Source organism: Symphalangus syndactylus, chromosome 14 (genome assembly GCF_028878055.3).
Source record: "Symphalangus syndactylus isolate Jambi chromosome 14, NHGRI_mSymSyn1-v2.1_pri, whole genome shotgun sequence".
Taxonomy (NCBI): domain Eukaryota; kingdom Metazoa; phylum Chordata; class Mammalia; order Primates; family Hylobatidae; genus Symphalangus; species Symphalangus syndactylus.
The window spans coordinates 21,778,279-21,796,696 of NC_072436.2; the positions used below are offsets into that span (position 1 = coordinate 21,778,279).

The following is an 18,418-nucleotide window of genomic DNA, read 5'->3' on the forward strand; positions in this document are numbered from 1 at the left end:
TTATTGACTTTGATTTTTATTTTAAATGCATTGAGAAACCACTGAAAGACTTACACAGAAAAAGACCCAGAATATAGGTAGAGATATACATGGGTTTGTAGTGTGGAGGTGAGAAGATAATGGTCTTTCTGATTGTTCAGATTTCTGCAGATAAATCTGCAGAAAGCTCATAAACTGAGAATGGAAGATGAAGTGAGACAGTTTGAGGATGGAGGAAGAGGTCTTTCTTAGTCATTTCAGAGAAGGAGAGCATTCTCATGAAATTTTGCTTTTGACTACTGTGATACTCCAAAGACATAATTTTCTTAACAATATTATGTATCGTCTTTTAAATAAGTATTAATTTACTTGGTTTAGTTCTCGATGTGGTTTTCCAAAGTATCTATTCATATTTTCTTGCCTTAGATCTTTTCAGTGATCTGGATAAGTGTTCTGACCAGGGAGTGACAGGTTATGACATTTCCATGTCAACTCTAAATGAAGTCTTTATGAAACTGGAAGGACAGTCAACTATCAAACAAGGTAAAGCCATTTGTATAATTCACAGAAAACCAATTCCCAAATGATCATGTGTCATTTGGTATTTATAATTTCTTATGGGTGATTCACACTAAGAAATGTGATTTCATTCCAAATTTGGCTCTGCTGTTTGAGATGGGCTGTCACTATTTCTTAGCATCATTACTAAGACTGATCACAGATCCCTTCATGGCATCTACCAAGTTTCCTTTTGGAAACTATTTCCTATCCTCAGATGTTCCCTGCTTCTTAGATACCTTCAGGCTGTGAAAGGCTCTTAATTAGGGGAATGAGGTCTCAACAGATTTTTTTAAAAATAAAAATTGCTCTTAGCTTGTTAATATACAAAATTCCACTAAAGTCTTAGTGGGGAGAATTCTCAGTATCCACTCTTGTATATTTTAATGGGTGATAATAATCATTGTCATTATGGAGCTCCTCTTATGCCATACACTTAGATTAATGTATGGATATACATTGATATATATGCCTTCAACATTATCTTTCCTATAATAACCTTTCCAAGAAGTGTCATTGGCACTGGTTACAAATGAGAAAATCAGACCTATGAGCAGTTAAGTGATTTTCCCCAATCACAGATGTAAGATTCATGTACAGATCTGGTAGTTCAGAGCTGATGATCTTTCCCCTATACTACTAAATGATTGATACCTTAGTCGTAGATATTTAGGTGGTAATGATTGGCTATTTTATGCAGAAGATTTCTTAAAAATCCCTCAGAGTAATCATACTCTTGGGAATTTCTTTGCTTTTCAAAGGTTGGGCACAACGAGATCACCATTTTTGTGAATTATTCTTTTGGTATGAATTCAGCATGTTTTCTCACCGAGTATACAATATGGACATCATAATATGTTTCTTATATTGTTTGCACTGTAACCACAAGCAATCTAAAACTTTGTTTTATTTAAAATTTTAAGATTTATCACCATTGGCAATTAAAAAACTTAACTATAGAAAGAAAATATAGATGGCAGTGGTGAAGTATAAACTTCATAAATATTGAAAAATGTTGTCTAAATAATTCCTTTGAATTGGTTATAAAAATAAAAACAAATGTAAAACTTTTTTTTTTCTTTTTTTTTTGAGATGGAGTCTTGTCTTTCTCCTAGGCTGGAGTGCAGTGGCGCAATCTCGGCTCACAGCAACCTCCACCTCCCAGGTTCAAGCGATTCTCCTACCTCAGCCTCCTGAGGAGCTGGGATTACAGGCGCCTGCCACCACGCCCAGCTAAGTTTTGTATTTTTAGTAGAGACAGGGTTTAGCCATGTTGTCCAGGTTGGTCTTGAAATCCTGACCTCAGGTGATCCGCCCACCTCGGCCTCCCAGAGTGCTGGGATTACAGGCATAAGCCACCATGCCTGGCCATGTAATACTATTTTTAATATTACTAAGGAAAATCTGTGATGCCTCCAGGATGGCATTAATATTATAACATGTGTGTTTGTGTGTGTGTATGTATAGATTTCGAACAAGTGGAGATGATAAGAGACTCAGAAAGCCTCAATGAAATGGAGCTGCCTCACTCTTCCTTCTCTGAAATGCAGACAGCTGTGAGTGACATGGGCCTCTGGAGAATGCAAGTCTTTGCCATGGCACGGCTCCGTTTCTTAAAGTTAAAACGTCAAACGAAAGTGTTATTGACCCTGTGAGTAGCAGAGTACTGTGGTTTTGTTAGATCATGAGTTTCAAAAGAGGTTCAAACCAGAAGATAATTTAAAACTAGAACACAGTATCTGACATTCCTGCCACGGGGTGGATAAATTCAGCATTTAATTTTTCTGACAGTGGGAATACCTGTATGTTCACACTCGATTAGGCTTATACGTGCAGGTGTGTTTTGTTTTCATGGTTTGATAACCTGGTGTTTATATAGTAATGCCTTCTGGTACTGTGTAGCATGCTAGGGTATTATCTTCAGAATTTTAGCACCTAGAATCATGATTGGCATAAGGCAGGCTTGGCACTCAACAAATACTTGTGGAATGTCTTACTAAATAAATAAAATTCCTAGAGATTCATATGCTAATTTTTCTTTATTGTTTAGATTATTGGTATTTGGAATCGCAATGTTCCCTTTGATTGTCGAAAATATAATGTATGCTATGTTAAATGAAAAGAACGACTGGGAATTTAAAACCGAATTGTATTTTCTCTCTCCTGGACAACTTCCTCAGGAACCCCGTACCAGCCTGTTGATCATCAATAACACAGGTGAAAAGAAAAATAAAATTTAAATCCAGAAATAAGTTATTTTTATTGTTGAATAGCACAGGAGCAGGGGAAAGTAAGTTATAAGAGAAGAAAATGGATATTTAAACTTCATTTAGAGAAAACACCTTATGAGGAACAGTGCATATTTACTCTGATTTTGAAGATGACAGGGGTGAGGACAAGACAAAAAGAACTTGGGTCACTGTATAACCTGGGAGAGTAAAGACGTCTATCTACCTGACTACCCTAAGCTATTACGTGACAAATAAACTTCTATATTGGCTCACCCATTCTATTTTGAGATCCCTTAGTTACACAGCAGCCTAACCTATACCATGAAGACAATACACACTGGTTACCATGTGAAGATGGCCTATCTATTCCCCATACCCCTTCATTAAGTACAAGATACAGGAAGACGCCTTATTTTGTTATCCCAAACAATGGGTAGTTGGTTTTTTGTTTTGTTTTGAGACAGAGTCTTGCTCTGTCACCCAGGCTGGAGTGCAGTGGTGCAATCTCGGTTCAATGCAACCACCACCTCCGAGGTTCAAGCAATTCTCCTGCCTCAGCCTCCAAGTAGCTGAGATAACAGGTGCGTGCCATCACGTCTAAGTTTTCTTTTTGTATTTTTAGTACAGATGGGGTTTAGCCATTTTGGCCAGGCTGGTCTTGAACTCCTGGCCTCAAGTGATCTGCCCTCCTTGGCCTCCCAAAGTGCTGGGATTATAGGTTTGAGCCACTGTGCCCAGTCGGTAATTGTTTTTTTGTTTTTTTTCTAACTGCTTAATTCACTTTGAATAAGGAACTTTTATGTTAGTACCTCAGATGTTTAAAAAAAAAATTACAGTAAGAGTCTTCCCTTGCCGAGTTCCTCACTCATTTGATTTTCCTATGGATTTGCGATTCAGGCCTATGGTGACCTCTTTAAACAAAGATGGTCTTTTCCTTTCTGTTTCTCATTCTTCTTCTTGTTTTCCATTTGGGTTTTGGAAAGTAAATGTTATTCACCTCACTACCTTAAATGCTAATTGTACATTTAATTTCTGAGATCTAGAAAGGTTTCTTTACCTATGAGCTCATAAGATAAGTAAATCAGGTCTCTCTTTTCCTCTTTGGTCACTCTTGAGGACAGTAGGCTTGTTTTAATTTATTTATTTTTTTGTCTCTGTACTTAGGTATTTTATGGTTTACGTTTGAAGCTTCTATGCCATTTTGTTCCTCTTTTCTCAAAATCCGCCAATTATTGGTAACATGTTAATCTTTTCATGTGAGAATCCCTGTCTGCCTAGGTGAATGTGGGTTGACATATGGCATTGTGGGTTGACATATGGCATTGTACCTCAAGCGACTGTGGAGGTGGAGTGGGGTGTGTGGCTGCTCAAGGTGCATGGAAAGCTTATTTTCTATGTGCATGTCCCTGTATCACTTGGTAGAGGGATCCTAATTCATCTAAGGTTTGGCCTTATTTTTCCAATCCCAGAGCCCACTGTAAACTCCCATTTCAAAGGCAAAAAAAAAAAAAAGTCCTTCTTTTCCTCTTATTCCTTCCATCTTGCCTGAATTATTGTCATTGTCTGCAGTTACTTCAGGTTTGCCCAGCTGTGCTCCTCAGATAATGTCTCTTAGTAAGTAAATATGGGACTCTTACCCTGGGGACAACTGCGGCTACTGTGTGTTCTGTGCGGAACGTGGGGAGGGGCCTGAGAGGTCATCTTTTTCCAGGTATAGTTCATGACCCTGACTATAGCTTCAGAGCCTACCTTACCCCCTTGCATTCATCCACTCTGCGTTCGGGTATCCTGGAAATTGGTTTTACCTTCAGTTTGCTCCGGTGTGCTCTAGGCTATGGATTTTTCTCAGCTCGTATTTCTCAGTCAGACGTTCTCATCTACTTTCTTCTTTAGGGTCATATCCAAAACCTTGATCTGATGATGACATCCTTTTTCATTTCCTAAGAAAGATTATATTTATACAATATACATGTATGGAATATGTACGTAAATGTTTAGAATAAAGTAAAACATATGTATGTGTTATACAGACACATATATATTTACTTGTCCATTATTTGGAAGAACAAGGGAGAGAGAAGAATGTTATCATTGCCTGTTTGAAGCTGGATAATCTGAAGTACTCCTCATAAAATTATTGTATCTCCACAGATTATTCAATTCAAATGTTGTTGTTGTTGTTTACCAAAAGTCATACAATAGAATTAGCTTATTTTTATGATTACATGTTAATTTGCATTAACCAGATTTATAAAGCTAATTCATTGTGGTTTAAGATTTGCTAAATAGAAGATGGTACAGTGTGGGTCAATATTATTATTGTGATACCCAAAGAAAGACATTTATACATAGTATTCCATAAATATTAACTTTATTTATGTATATGACTTATTTTAAAAGTTTGATATGTATTTTCTTACTTTTCTATGGCCTTCTCTTATTAACTTCATATTAGAATCAAATATTGAAGATTTTATAAAATCACTGAAACATCAAAATCTACTTTTGGAAGTAGATGACTTTGAAAACAGAAATGGTACTGATGGCCTCTCATACAATGGAGCTATCATAGTTTCTGGCAAACAAAAGGTATGTTTGCCTTTTTGTTTTTATGAAAAAAAACAAAAAGTACTACATTTTAGCTGTTTTAAAACTGCAGAAATTAAAGCTGGTATACAGCAACTTGACTCAGAAAAACATTCTGGGTTGTTATTTAATAAACTGTGAAGTTTACCCAAGTTTTTGTAAAACATTTTCTATCTTAGCTTTGTTTTGAATTAGATAATTTTTACATTTGAAAGGATCTAAATTTAATTGTATTGTTTAAACTCAATAAAAATATTATAGCTTATAATTATCAACCAATATAATTATGGATTTAAGGAATTTCATTCAGTAGCTAACTACCTGAATAAAGTTTGTTTTTATATATTGAGAAAATACATTAAATATTATAGTATCTACATGAAATACCTGAGAAAAAAGTATTCTCAGTCTGCTACCTTAGCATATGTCAATTTGGTTAAAAGAGTCAAGCCATAGAGATTCATCAGAGAACAAGACTATTGAAAATACTTTTTTTGAGGCAGAGTCTTGTTCTGTTACCCAGGCTGGAGCGCAGTGGCATGATCTCAGCTCACTACACCTCTGCCTCCCATGTTCCAGTGACTCTCCTGCCTCAGCCTCCAGAGTAGCTGGAATTACAAGCAGGCACCACCATGCCCAGCTAATTTTTGAATATTTGGTAGAGAGTGGGTTTCATCATGTTGGCCAGGCTGGTCTGGAACTCCTGACCTTTGGTGATCCTCCCGCCTTGGCCTCCCAAAATGCTGGGATTACAGGCATAAGCCACCATCCTCGGTTTAAAAATACATCTTAATCTTAAGAACTCTTCAGTCTTATTTGCATTCTAATAAGAGCAAGGGGCCTAATTAAGTGAAGCTACCTCTTTATTTCTTGCTACAAAGTAAATTTTTAAAAAAGAAAAGCCTTTGAAGATGTATTACTGAATTCAGTTCTATGTAAACTAAATATGCTATAAAAAATGTAATCCCTTTGTGCCAGTTTTGGGAAATTACTTTGTCAGCTACTATGTTACGTACGTCACATATTTACTGCATGAACTAGTGGTAAGATTTAAACAATAAACCTTCTAATAGATTCATGAACATTTTCCTAAACATGAAGTACATAAATATAAAGATTGCTTTAGGAAGTGGGGAAATGCTTCTTTGGCAGGGTAAGCATGAATGTTTAATGAACTCCATGCTTATCTCCTATCCAGAAGGCCAGCATTCCTTTGCTGCTGCTGCTTCTTTTTTTTTTTTTTTGAGACAGAGTCTCACTCTGTCACCCAGGCTGGAGTGCAGTGGTGTGATCTCGGCTCACTACAACCTCTGCCTTCTGAGTTTAAGTGATTCTTCTGCCTCAGCCTTCCAAGTAGCTGGGATTACAGATGTATGCCACCACACTTGGCTAACTTTTGTATTTTTTAATAAAGATGGGGTTTTGCTATGTTGGCCAGGCTAGTCTCAAACGCCTGACCTCAAGTGATCTGCCCGCCTTGGCCTCCCAAAGTGCTAGGGTTACAGGTGTGAGCCACCGTGCCCGATCTTCCTTTGCTTCTTCATCATAAACTGACAGCGTCTCCTTGTCAGGGAGACTTTTAAACTCTACTAACTGAAATTTCCCCATCAGCAAAATGGAGACAAAATTATCTAAAATTAGTAATACAAATAAAAATTCATATTGATTGTATGCTGACTCTGTGCTAGAGCTTAATGTACATGAATAGAGTGTCATTTAAGCCCTATAACAACCCATTTAGTATCTCCTTTTCATAGATGAGGAAGGTAAAGCTCAAAAAGTTTAGTTCTCTTGAAGATGGACACACAACAAGCACTTGTCACTGTTAGGATCTTTTATACATAAACCTTGCCTTTGTTCTTTAAGAATTTAGCATTAACATTATTTATTTGTTTCTGTTTTAAGGATTATAGGTTTTCAGTTGTGTGTAATACCAAGAGATTGCACTGTTTTCCGATTCTTATGAATATTATCAGCAATGGGCTACTTCGAATGTTTAATCACACACAACATATTCAAATTGAGTCAAGCCCATTTCCTCTTGTAAGTATTGGATTTACTGAGTCTAAACAATTAAGAATTGGATAAATAGCCTATGTTTTCTCTCTTTAGCTTTTAAATATCCATAAGTGATTGTTAAGCCTGAAAATTATTATTTTGTCCTAATATTTTAAATGGGTTATAGCAAACAAAACAGGATTTTTTTTCTTGCCAGGTTATCAGATAATTATCGTGAGGGAATACTTTTCAATATTTTGTCAGTCTTCTAGGCAGTGTGTTGAAAAGTTGTACATACTTGATTGTGGAAGTGTATGAGAGAGCGAAACAGAAAAAAGCAAACACTGACTTAGAAATCAGGAGCACTTGTAACCCTGGTTACATATAAATCTATTGTAATTAGTTAGTGGACCCTCCATTGACTAAATGTGTAGTAGACAGACTAATATGAAGGAGAATCTGCCAGTTCTGAGGCTATCTGTTGATTTATTTCTTCACCTACTCATAGTTGCTGTATGTTGTGAGGGAGCCTAAAACACACAGGCTGCATTGGATTCTGTGTCAGTTGGCTATAGTCTGGCTTCAGACAGTTTGGACACCAGAAAGCAGTGGTGGGAGACAGAAGAGCAGAGGACCCCCTGCGTTGGGCTCCAGTCACATCACCTCCTTCTGCTGTTCCTGAAGGCCAGAAGCAACAATGGCTTGCTTCTCACTTCACCATCCTTGTGGGATGTTCATCACCCACCTAACCATGTCATAAGGAATTGCACTCTAAGTACTTAACGTAGTCATGGTTTTCTGGTTAGACCCTACCTGATACCAGCAGGGGTCTCTCAAAGCTGACTCCAACTGTTTCACACCAGAAGTCTGAAACATCAAGAAGCAGGATTAGAAACGAAGCCATCCAAAGGGAAGTCCATTTTGTGACAAAAGTGTGAAGTTCAGTTTTGGCTTCACTGAATCAGTGGTGCTGGGAGTATATGCAAGCGCAGGTTTTCTGCAAGCCATGGGGACAATGGGGATGAAATATACAGTACTTGAGATGTTCGTGACAGACATATACCTCCATGAGTTGAGTATGACCGACTAATCATGTAAACAAGTCTGCTGCACAGGGTGACTCGAGGGAAGGGGTGTCCGAAGGGAATTCTCCAGAAAGTGGAACCAGAGGGGTAGCAGAAAGAGACAGTGATTACCCTTCCTCTTTGGAAGGATAGCAGCATGAGCCTGTCTCATGCAGAATTATTTTGAGACAGGCTCATGCTGCTATCCTTCCAAAGAATACATCCACCCAGCTACTGAGGTTTCCATCTCTGGGTTTGCTCAGAAAGACATGCTGCTCAGGCCTGAATTATATGTTCATCAAAGGTCCTAACTTCTGAATTATTAGCTTCCTAATGCCATTGTGTTTGCTCAGGATCGAAATGGACTGAAGCCCATAGCTACTCTATTAGGAACCTGTTCCCCACTCCCACTTCCCCATGGCACACACCTTTCCTCCCTCATTCCTATGATGAAAAATGGAATTTATAGACATAGCCCTCAAAGTCTTAAATAAAGTTAAAGAATTGTGGAATTATTTTGAGACAAGCTCATGCTGCTATCCTCTAATTATATCCATGAGGTGGTCCTAGATGCTGCTTGAGTGTCCACTTGGCCTAGCCTTAAGTGCATGCTGATATGGGGGTAGTGATTTAAAGTTCCTTTCCCTGAAGTTAAGACAAGCAGCAACAAGTTTTCTTCTTGGTTCTGTGCTTCAGAACACATCCACCCAGCTACTGAGGTTTCCATCTCTGGGTTTGCTCAGAAAGACATGCTGCTCAGGCCTGAATTATATGTTCATCAAAGGTCCTAACTTCAGAATTATTATTTTCTTGTTGTGGTAATAATGCATGATATAAAATTGACCATTTTAGCTGTTTTCAAGTGTACAGTTGAGTAGTATTAAGTATATTCACATTATTGTGAAATGCATCTCCAGAACTTTTCCATCTTGCGGAATTGAAACTCAATGCCAATTAAACATTTCCCCCTTCCCCATCCCCTGGAAACCACCATCTTACTTTGTTTCTATGAATATTACTAGTTTAGATACCTTATATAAGTGGAATATTTGTCTTTTTGTAACTGGTTTATTTCACTTAGCGTGTTTTCCAGGTTCGTCTATGTTGCAGCATGTGACAGGATTTCCTTTTTTTTTTTTTTTTTTTTTTTTTGAGATGGAGTTTTGCTCTTGTTGTCTAGGCTGGAGTGCAATGGGGCGATCTCTGCTCACTGCAACCTCTGCCTCCCGGATTCAAGCGATTCTCCTGCCCCAGCCTCCCAAGTAGCTGGGATTACAGGCATTTACCACCACACGTGGCTGATTTTGTATTTTTAGTAGAGACGGGGTTTCACCATGTTGGTCAGGGTGGTTGGGACTCATGACCTCAAGTGATCCTTTTTAAGGTTGCATAGTATCCATTGTTTGTATATACATATACGTTTTGTTAATCCATTAATTTGGACTTTTGGATTGCTTCCACTTGTGAGTATTGTTGGTATGAATATGAATGTGCAGGTGTCTCTTCGAGAGCTTGCTTTCAATTCTTTTGGAAATATCCCCAGAAGTAAGTCCTAAATGACTTTTGACTTCTGTTTGTTCTTTGAGTTGAAGATCAGAGTCCTTTTCCCTCCCACCTCTGTGCATAGATGGTGATGAGCTACACCTTTACTTTGATTTTTCAACATTTCAAAAAGTGCATTTTTGTGGCTATAATTATTTGTTTCATTTAACAAATATTCACTAGTTTAAGCTACCCTTTATATTTTCAGAGCCACATAGGATTCTGGACTGGGCTGCCGGATGGTTCCTTTTTCTTATTTTTGGTTCTATGTAGCATTTCTCCTTATATCACCATGAGCAGCATCAGCGATTACAAGGTAAGAAAAAGCGGGGAAAAGAAGAAATTTCAGGAATTTCAATATCTGTATTTTGGATGCTATGTGTTCAAAATGTTTTCTTCTGAGAAAAATGTTTCAATGTATGTTTAATTTAGATATTGTAGCTAAACCTTATTCTTAGCAAGTCAGATAATTTACTTCTAAAAACTCAAAATGCTTTTTATTCCAAAGTCACCTGAAAAGTACAGTGATTTTTCAGAGACTCCAATTAGTCTAAACCTTTAAAGGGAAATATTATAAATCTTTTGACCACATTATTTCCCAACCACAAGAAGGAAATCATTGATGTTGAAATCAAAGGCCAAATTTAAGACTTGAATTCCTTTTCCACTCTGGAAATTGCAATTTTATGTTATGTTTGTATTCAGTTATGCCCATTATTCAGACAAAACAGTTAAATCTATCAATGTTCACCATCTTGAGCCAGAAACTCTCCAAGATGTTTAGGTAAAGGTAAATGTATTATGTCCTCCAGGTCACAAAATAATACTTTTTTTTTTTTTTTTTTTTTTTTTGAGACGGAGCCTCACTCTGTTGCCCAGGCTGGAGTGCAGTGGTACAATCTCAGTTCACTGCAACCTCCGCCTCCCGGGTTCAAGCATTTCTCCTGCCTCAGCCTCCTGAGTAGTTGGGATTACAGGCTTGTGCCACCATGCCCAACTAATTTTTGTATTTTTAGTCAAAATGGGCTTTCACCATGTTAGCCAGGATGGCCTCAATCCCCTGACCTTGTGATCCGCCTGCCTTGGCCTCCCAAAGTGCTGGGATTACAGGCGTGAGCCACCATGCTGGCCAATACTTCTTTTTATAGAGTTTAATGCCTTGAACATTATGAGGTCCCTTTTCATTATTCATGAGCTAAAGTAGTGTTATGAGTCAGGCCTATCACAGTATACATTTTTTTTTAAAAAACACCTTGTAAACCATGGAACTGGCTCTATAAGCCTCAGGTTACTAAGCAGTATATGCATAATTTTTTTTAATATTAGAAGATTATATTTATCTTAAAAATTCTTCCAATGTGTTTGTGTTTATTTTAGATTTGCATTTTGATTGAATCTATATACATTTCTTTCTTTCTTTTTTTTTTTTAAATCAGAAAAATGCTAAGTCCCAGCTATGGATTTCAGGCCTCTACACTTCTGCTTACTGGTGTGGGCAGGCACTAGTGGACGTCAACTTCTTCATTTTAATTCTCCTTTTAATGTATTTAATTTTCTACATAGAAAACATGCAGTACCTTCTTATTACAAGCCAAATTGTGTTTGCTTTGGTAAGTAACACAGTACATAAACCAAATTTCATAAAGTAATTAATAATACGTTTTAACATTGTTATTTTAAGTAGTTAAGATGTTTTAATTCATATTTTGTAATAAACCAAAACACAAAACATGCAAAGTGCATGTATGATAAAATGCTAATAGTTTCAGATACCAAAGATGTTTTATACTTTTGCCAGGTTACTTGTTTTTTAAAATTTGTAATCTAATTTTTCCCTCAGTAATATTTGGTTTTTGACTATGTTATTATTTCTTTTATCCTCAGGTTATAGTTACTCCTGGTTATGCAGCTTCTCTTGTCTTCTTGATGTATATGATATCATTTATTTTTCGCAAAAGGAGAAAAAACAGTGGCCTTTGGTCATTTTACTTCTTTTTTGTAAGTATATAATACATACATACAAATAGAGAAATAGAGTCATTTTTTAAACTTCCAATGTAATCTTAAATACAGATGTCTGCCTTAAGCAGTAGGCAAAATTAACAATACTTTAAAATTACACCATAGAAAAGAGAGGGAAGTGTAACACTGTTACTGAATCAATAATATTTCTAAAGAAATCAGGTGCTACCCATTGAACAGAATTTATGGAGAATCTTACAGAAGACCTAACGTCTAAAACATCCTGTTGAGTTTATGTCTCCAGAATATAGGGCTTCCTGCCAACACTAGAAAATTGGCTTCCTAACAGTTGACAGTACAACCCATCTCTACAGTCTTCAAGAAGGTCTCTCTTAACCTTAGCTGCTAATAGTTTCAGATACCAAAGATGTTTTATACTTATGCCAGGTTACTTGTTAGTATAAAAGTAAAGAGCTTGTTCAAAATCATGGAAAACTTTGCTGGAAATGTTTGCTGAAACTCTAGAGACACCAGAGTGCCCTGAGTCCTACACTTCAGGCCTCCATTAACTGATATCCTCAACTGGTGATTGAATGTCCGTCTGGAAAACAGCTCTCAACTCTTAGAATGGGAATCTTGAACCCATGAGAAGAACCCAACCAAAGATCATCTATAAGAAATATTAGGTTGGTGCAAGAGCCATTGCATTTTTTTGCTATTTAAAGTAACGTCAAAACCACAATTACTTTTGTAGCAACCTATACGACCCACTGGCTTCTACAAGAAATTAGTCTGGGACTCTTTTGGCCAGCAGGTAGCTGTTGTTCCTTCTCAGTGGACAGCACTTGGGTTTGACTTCTCTGGGTTGTATTTCTTTGTATTCAGCAACAGCGTCTATAACTATATCTCTTACCACCATCAGCACAATCCAGTGGAAGTACAGAAGCTACAGAAAGAATATTAGGGTTACCTTACTCAGAAAAACTGGCTTTGAGGCAGCCATAAGGATCTGGTGCACAAAAGGTCTTTCCATTTATCTTTTCCATGGAGACTATTTTTTTGTTCAGTCAACAGACTTACTGCCATTGTCCAGTGTAATCCCAGGTGCTAGATCAGATGTCTGTAGAAGACAGTCTTACTGACATTTGGTTGGTTTCTTTTCAGTCAGCACTCTTGTATCTATCTAGCAAAGATGAACAAAGAATTCACATTCATTCTTTGTGTTTGCCAGTAGTTTTAGCTCTGAACGAAGTCTACCTTGGAGGTCATAGCCAAGAAATGTCAGAGTTATTGTCCAGCATGGTTGCACATGGGTCTGCTCCTGCCAGCCTGAGTGATGCTGCAGATGCCCTAGTGAGTGCCCCTCATAGATGCTCTTTCAGCAGCTTGTCCTTCAGTCCTAAGTAAACAGCATCCTGGAATCAAGCTTCCTTTTGTGGCTTTTGCCACTCCTTGTGTAGACCCTTATAACACAAAAATCATTCCAAACTGGAACAAATGCACATCTAGATGGACACATTTTTTGCTATGTGCCTCATGAAATAGTTGCCCCTGGTTTACTGTATACTCACAACTTATCCCAGTTTGTATAGAGCTGGAAATTTCTCAGACAAGGGAGCATTCAGCATCAGTGGTAGAAACATACCTCAGCCCTTGCCTTTTAGCTTTTAGTGGAGAAGCTGAGCAGGTTTGATTTCCTCATGGCTGCAGGCTCCGTAGTGATGCTTTGGGTTGGAAAACACTATAGACAAGATTTTCTCAGCCAAGTTCCAGGAGTTCAAATCTGTGCATCAGTTCCATAGACGGTGACAGACCTTCTAGAACTTAATATGCCAGAATCTTCCAAAACAGTAAGTTTCATCTCTAGGCTTAGACAGCAGAAACCATTTTCCCATTGTGGAGTAAGGAGTGAGAGTCCAGTGAGAGGAACTTTCCTTCAAAACATGGCAGAAGACAGAATCTGCATTATCATATTGTGAATTCCCTTTGTATATACGGCAGCAAGTGAATAGATGAACAAAAGAAGAAATTTGACTTTGTTCTTTCTAAGGAAAGATGATAATGCAGAACTGCTTCTTAGGCTTGTGGACTAATGTGGTGATTAAGGTGTTCTCACTGTGATTTGAAAAAATTATCACAAATAAAAGACCACAGCAGGAAATCAAACATGACACTGAGAAACACTGTATTTTTAAAATCAAAACACATACACATATGATTACATGCCTTTTATCCTTTGTTGCCATTTATGCTTAAGTTGTTATGGATTCAAATAAGGCAAGACAATATTCCAGAGGCAAGGTACGTTTTATAAAATAAAGACTGTTCAAAATATAGAAACAAAATTACACCACAGTGTAATAGTAAAATATGTATTTGTATATTTGTAATTTCTGATTGTTTTTCCTTTGCCCTTCTTATGCTTATCTATTTCAGTGTATTTATTTATTTCATTTTTCTATCACTGAAAGGAATCTACATATTTCTAGAATGGTGGAATGTCAGACTTGAAAGAAATTCAAAATTGTCTAGTATGATTTACGTAATTTTATAGTGTTGCAGGAAATTAAGGAATCAGAGAGACCGATCGGGATACAGGAGAGCTTTTATTTTAGGTGTATATCGGCTCAGCGGACATGTGTCCTGAAAGTCTGAGCCCCGAACAAAGAAAGAGAGCAACTTTTAAGCATTTTGGGGCGGGAAAAATGTGAAGCAGGAAGCAGGTTTGCAGAAGTGAGAACAAAGTCTGTTAGTCATTTATGCCATGACTTACATCTTAGGAAAAATATGAGTTGCAATTTAACTTTCACTTATTTATTTTGTGACCTTGCAGCTGCACAGCAAGAAAATCGGGGACTTACAGAACTTACAAAATATGTGGGAAAGAGATATGGTTAATGTTTCTTGGGACAGACAGTATTCTCTTTTAACTTTAACTTCAGCGGAAGGGCACTACTTAAATTCTTTTCAGCCTTGGTTAATACAGCAATTCATTCTATGAGCTATTGTTATTTTTCTGTTACTATAATTTTTACTATTATCACTTATGCTATTATTCTGTTATTTTCTTAATTTCCTACTTCAATAGAGGAAAAAATTTAGTAACTTGCTCAGAAAAACACAAAAAATAGTGGCAGGCTCAGGAATAACTTGAAGTCTCAGACCTTATGTCATTCCTCATGTTAAAAAATATGAGACAGTAGCATGGTTGGCAATACTGATTCAAAACTTGCACTGATGAACACATCTTGATTTCAGTAGGCTAAAAAGTTTCAAAATTATACCTCTTCACAAAGACCTGAAGCAGTTTGCACTAAAATTTGCATTTGCACACAAATAACTTATAATTTATTTCTAAATATGTATTGAAAATATATATTGTGAGAATTTATCTTTCATCGTACAGCTAGTATCAACTTAAACCATGCTAGTCCTAGGACTAAGGCAATTTGTTTACTCCTCATGGGATCATATGTCAGAAGGTATAGTATGTTGATATTCAGTGCAGTTGTCCTTTGGTGATCTGGGATCCATTTGGAAGGACAGTGTTGGCAATGTTTCTCCATCATTGAGTGAAGCTACAGTCAGCAGTTAATTTGTTTCTAGAGTCCAGTGGACTTCCATACCCCCAGGGTTGTGGTGCTTCACTGGTACCCTAGACCCCTGTCTGATTAGGAAGTATCTTTTCAGCCTATTATGCTGTGTGGTGGAGGTATAGTAGCACATCTTAGCACATGGAGTTCTGGATTATCCTCTCACGCTGTCAAAGTTTAGACTCCTCTCTTGTTCCAGTGGATGAGAAGAGAGGAAAGAAACTGTAGAAATATGGAGGTCTGGTAGAATAAGAGGAGTCAGCTAAGTGAACTAAAGGACTTAAGAATGAACCCCAGATTTCTCATTTGTAAAGGGAGAGATAATAAAAGTAGCTACATTATGGAGTTGTGAGAATTAAATAATTCATGCTAGATTATTAAAACCTGGCATTTATGTAATATTCAGTGAATTTAGCAATTATGATTCTATTTTTATTATAATCAGTGCATTAATAAGATCTGGCAAAGGGTAGTGCTCAATACATACTTGACTGATCAATTGATTCTTAAAACAAAAAAAATAAACAATTATCCTTATTTTTTCCCATTTGCCAGTAAAAAAATTGTAAAATAAAATAAGTCCATCACAATAAAAATACACAGTCTCAGAAAAGTCATTTGTTTGGTATGGGGAAGAAATGGAGCAGGAAGGACAATGAGAAAGCTCCACAGTAGTCTGGTTGAGAGACAGTATGGATTGTTTGGTTTTTTTATAATAGCCATGTAACTTTCAACATATAAAATTCATTAGCAATATTGTTACCTTAGCCATAAAAGGGTAATCCCTCTATCCTCTTGTCTTGGATTAAATTTAATAATATACGTCAAGAAGTCTGTCTGGTCATTTTAGCTTTCATCTTAGTCTCCAGTCTTTATTAAGAATTTTCTATTGGGGATCATATGTATTCTTGTTAACAAAAGCTTCTTCCCTACTATCTCTAAAAGGAGAAACTATCATTGCCAAATGGATATATCTGCATATGGGAACATTATGATATACATCATGAGAACACCTGCATCTTAAATGTTTTACAAAATATCAATGGGTTGAGTATGTCTGATACAATATATTTGAATTTGCCTTGTAGGCCTCCACCATCATGTCTTCCATCACTTTAAACAATAATTTTGACCTAAGTATATGGATTACCACCATGGTATTCGTTCCTTCATATACCTTGCTTGGATTTAAAACCTTTTTGGAAGTGGTAAGAAATGTTACCAACTGTGTCATTAATTTTGAATATGTAGCTTATTAAAGTGCTTTTCCCAGATCAAGAGAGACAGAAAGTAGTGGAAGTGGGGAGTAACAGCAAATGGGCATAAGAGATTTTGGGGGGAGGATGAAAATGTTCAAAAGGGGAATTGTGATGATGCTTGCACAACTCTGTAAGCTTACTAAACATCCTTGAGTTCTACTCTTAAAATGAGTAAATTTTATCAGATGCAAAATTAAATCTCAATAAAACATTTAAACTTTTGCCCTATTCACTTTGCAAAATATAGGCATTGTAAAATGCCATTCAAATATGGGTAATGCCAGATTGGGGAAAAATTGTGCTTGGTTTGACAGGTAATTTGTTAGCCACTGAGGATAAACTCAAATGCGATTCCATTCAATCATTCAGAAATATATATCAAAGACTATTCTCTGTTAGTCACTGTGCTAGTAATTGGGGACACCTGATGAGCAAGATAGCACAGTCCTGACTTTCCCAAAGCTTAGTGGAGGCAAAGATAGACCAAACTTACTCAAGTCAATACAAGGAACTTAAATGTTACAAAGGACAAGGGCAAAGGGCCAAGGGAGGATGCACAAAGCACAGCTGGTGTGTTCTAGCAAGTCAGACAATTCTTCTGGGGATGTTATATTTAAATACATGGCTAAAGGATGAATAATAATTAGTTAATGGGACAGGAGGTTAGCATGTTCTGCAGAGGAAAGCAAAGACCTTGAAGCAGGAAAAGCCAGGAGGCATTAAAGAAAGTGAATGTGGTTCAAGTGGAGAAAAGTATACGATGAAGTCAGGGCAAGATAGTTAAGTGGAGAACACACTTTTTGGAGCTCTGTATCACTCTGGATGAAATGGCTTTAAGGAAAGTAAAGAGGGCTTCCATAATCGGGGATGTCCTTGGAGAACTGGAAAAGCCTTCCATTTGCAAAAATACATCTCCATTGGCTGAGCAATGCCTGAAGTTCTTGATTAGAAACTAATCCCTTTGCTTAAAGTATTTTCCTCTTAAGTAGACCTGCAAGGTGAAATACATTCATCTAGATCTGTCATGTATTATATAGGAGGAATGAGTAACTTTCTGAATGAACTGATTGATGCAAGAATAACATGCTGGAACTAATTATCATTATAGGAAAATAGTCACCATTGGGATAAGAAGGGGCTCTGAAAAGGCTCGTCTGGGGCACTTAAGAAAAATATTGTCAACCCCCAGAAATTTTACCAGTGCCAGCACCTCTCTCTGCTATGCTTTCACTAGACTTTCTGCAAATGTTAAAACCAATTCTTTTAAAAAAAGAATTGGAAGAGAGGAACAGACATAGGTTACTTGCTTATTGAAAGACAGTAAGAGTTGAGTAGGAGGTTCTCTTCTCTGTGGGGAATTACTTTGTCGCTAGTGCACACAAAGAAATTGAGCTTGATGAGGAAAATAGTCAATATGTGAATTTTATGTTACTTAAATGCAAATGCAAATCATAAAGCAGATGAATTATCATTAGTGTGTGTGTGTTTTGTTTTGTCTTTTCAGAGAGACCAGGAGCACTACAGAGAATTTCTACAGGCAAATTTTGAATTGAGTGCCACTGATTTTCTAGTCTGCTTCATAGTAAGAAGGCCTTTCCGTCTCAGCACACATTCTTTTGGATGACTGTCATTCACTATAACAATTT

General features: G+C 37.0%; 1 protein-coding gene across 1 annotated transcript in view; it reads left to right on the forward strand.

The window, feature by feature from the left end:
* The window catches only part of ABCA6 (ATP binding cassette subfamily A member 6), a 97,292-nt gene that overhangs the window by 67,839 nt on the left and 11,035 nt on the right, over positions 1 to 18,418 (forward strand). The window contains exons 26-35 of the mRNA XM_063617488.1: positions 406 to 522; positions 2,005 to 2,188; positions 2,588 to 2,754; positions 5,224 to 5,357; positions 7,260 to 7,397; positions 10,167 to 10,274; positions 11,395 to 11,568; positions 11,843 to 11,956; positions 16,602 to 16,721; positions 18,277 to 18,354. Coding sequence (XP_063473558.1) covers positions 406 to 522; positions 2,005 to 2,188; positions 2,588 to 2,754; positions 5,224 to 5,357; positions 7,260 to 7,397; positions 10,167 to 10,274; positions 11,395 to 11,568; positions 11,843 to 11,956; positions 16,602 to 16,721; positions 18,277 to 18,354 — 1,334 coding nt within the window. The remainder of the gene's footprint in view (positions 1 to 405; positions 523 to 2,004; positions 2,189 to 2,587; positions 2,755 to 5,223; positions 5,358 to 7,259; positions 7,398 to 10,166; positions 10,275 to 11,394; positions 11,569 to 11,842; positions 11,957 to 16,601; positions 16,722 to 18,276; positions 18,355 to 18,418) is intronic.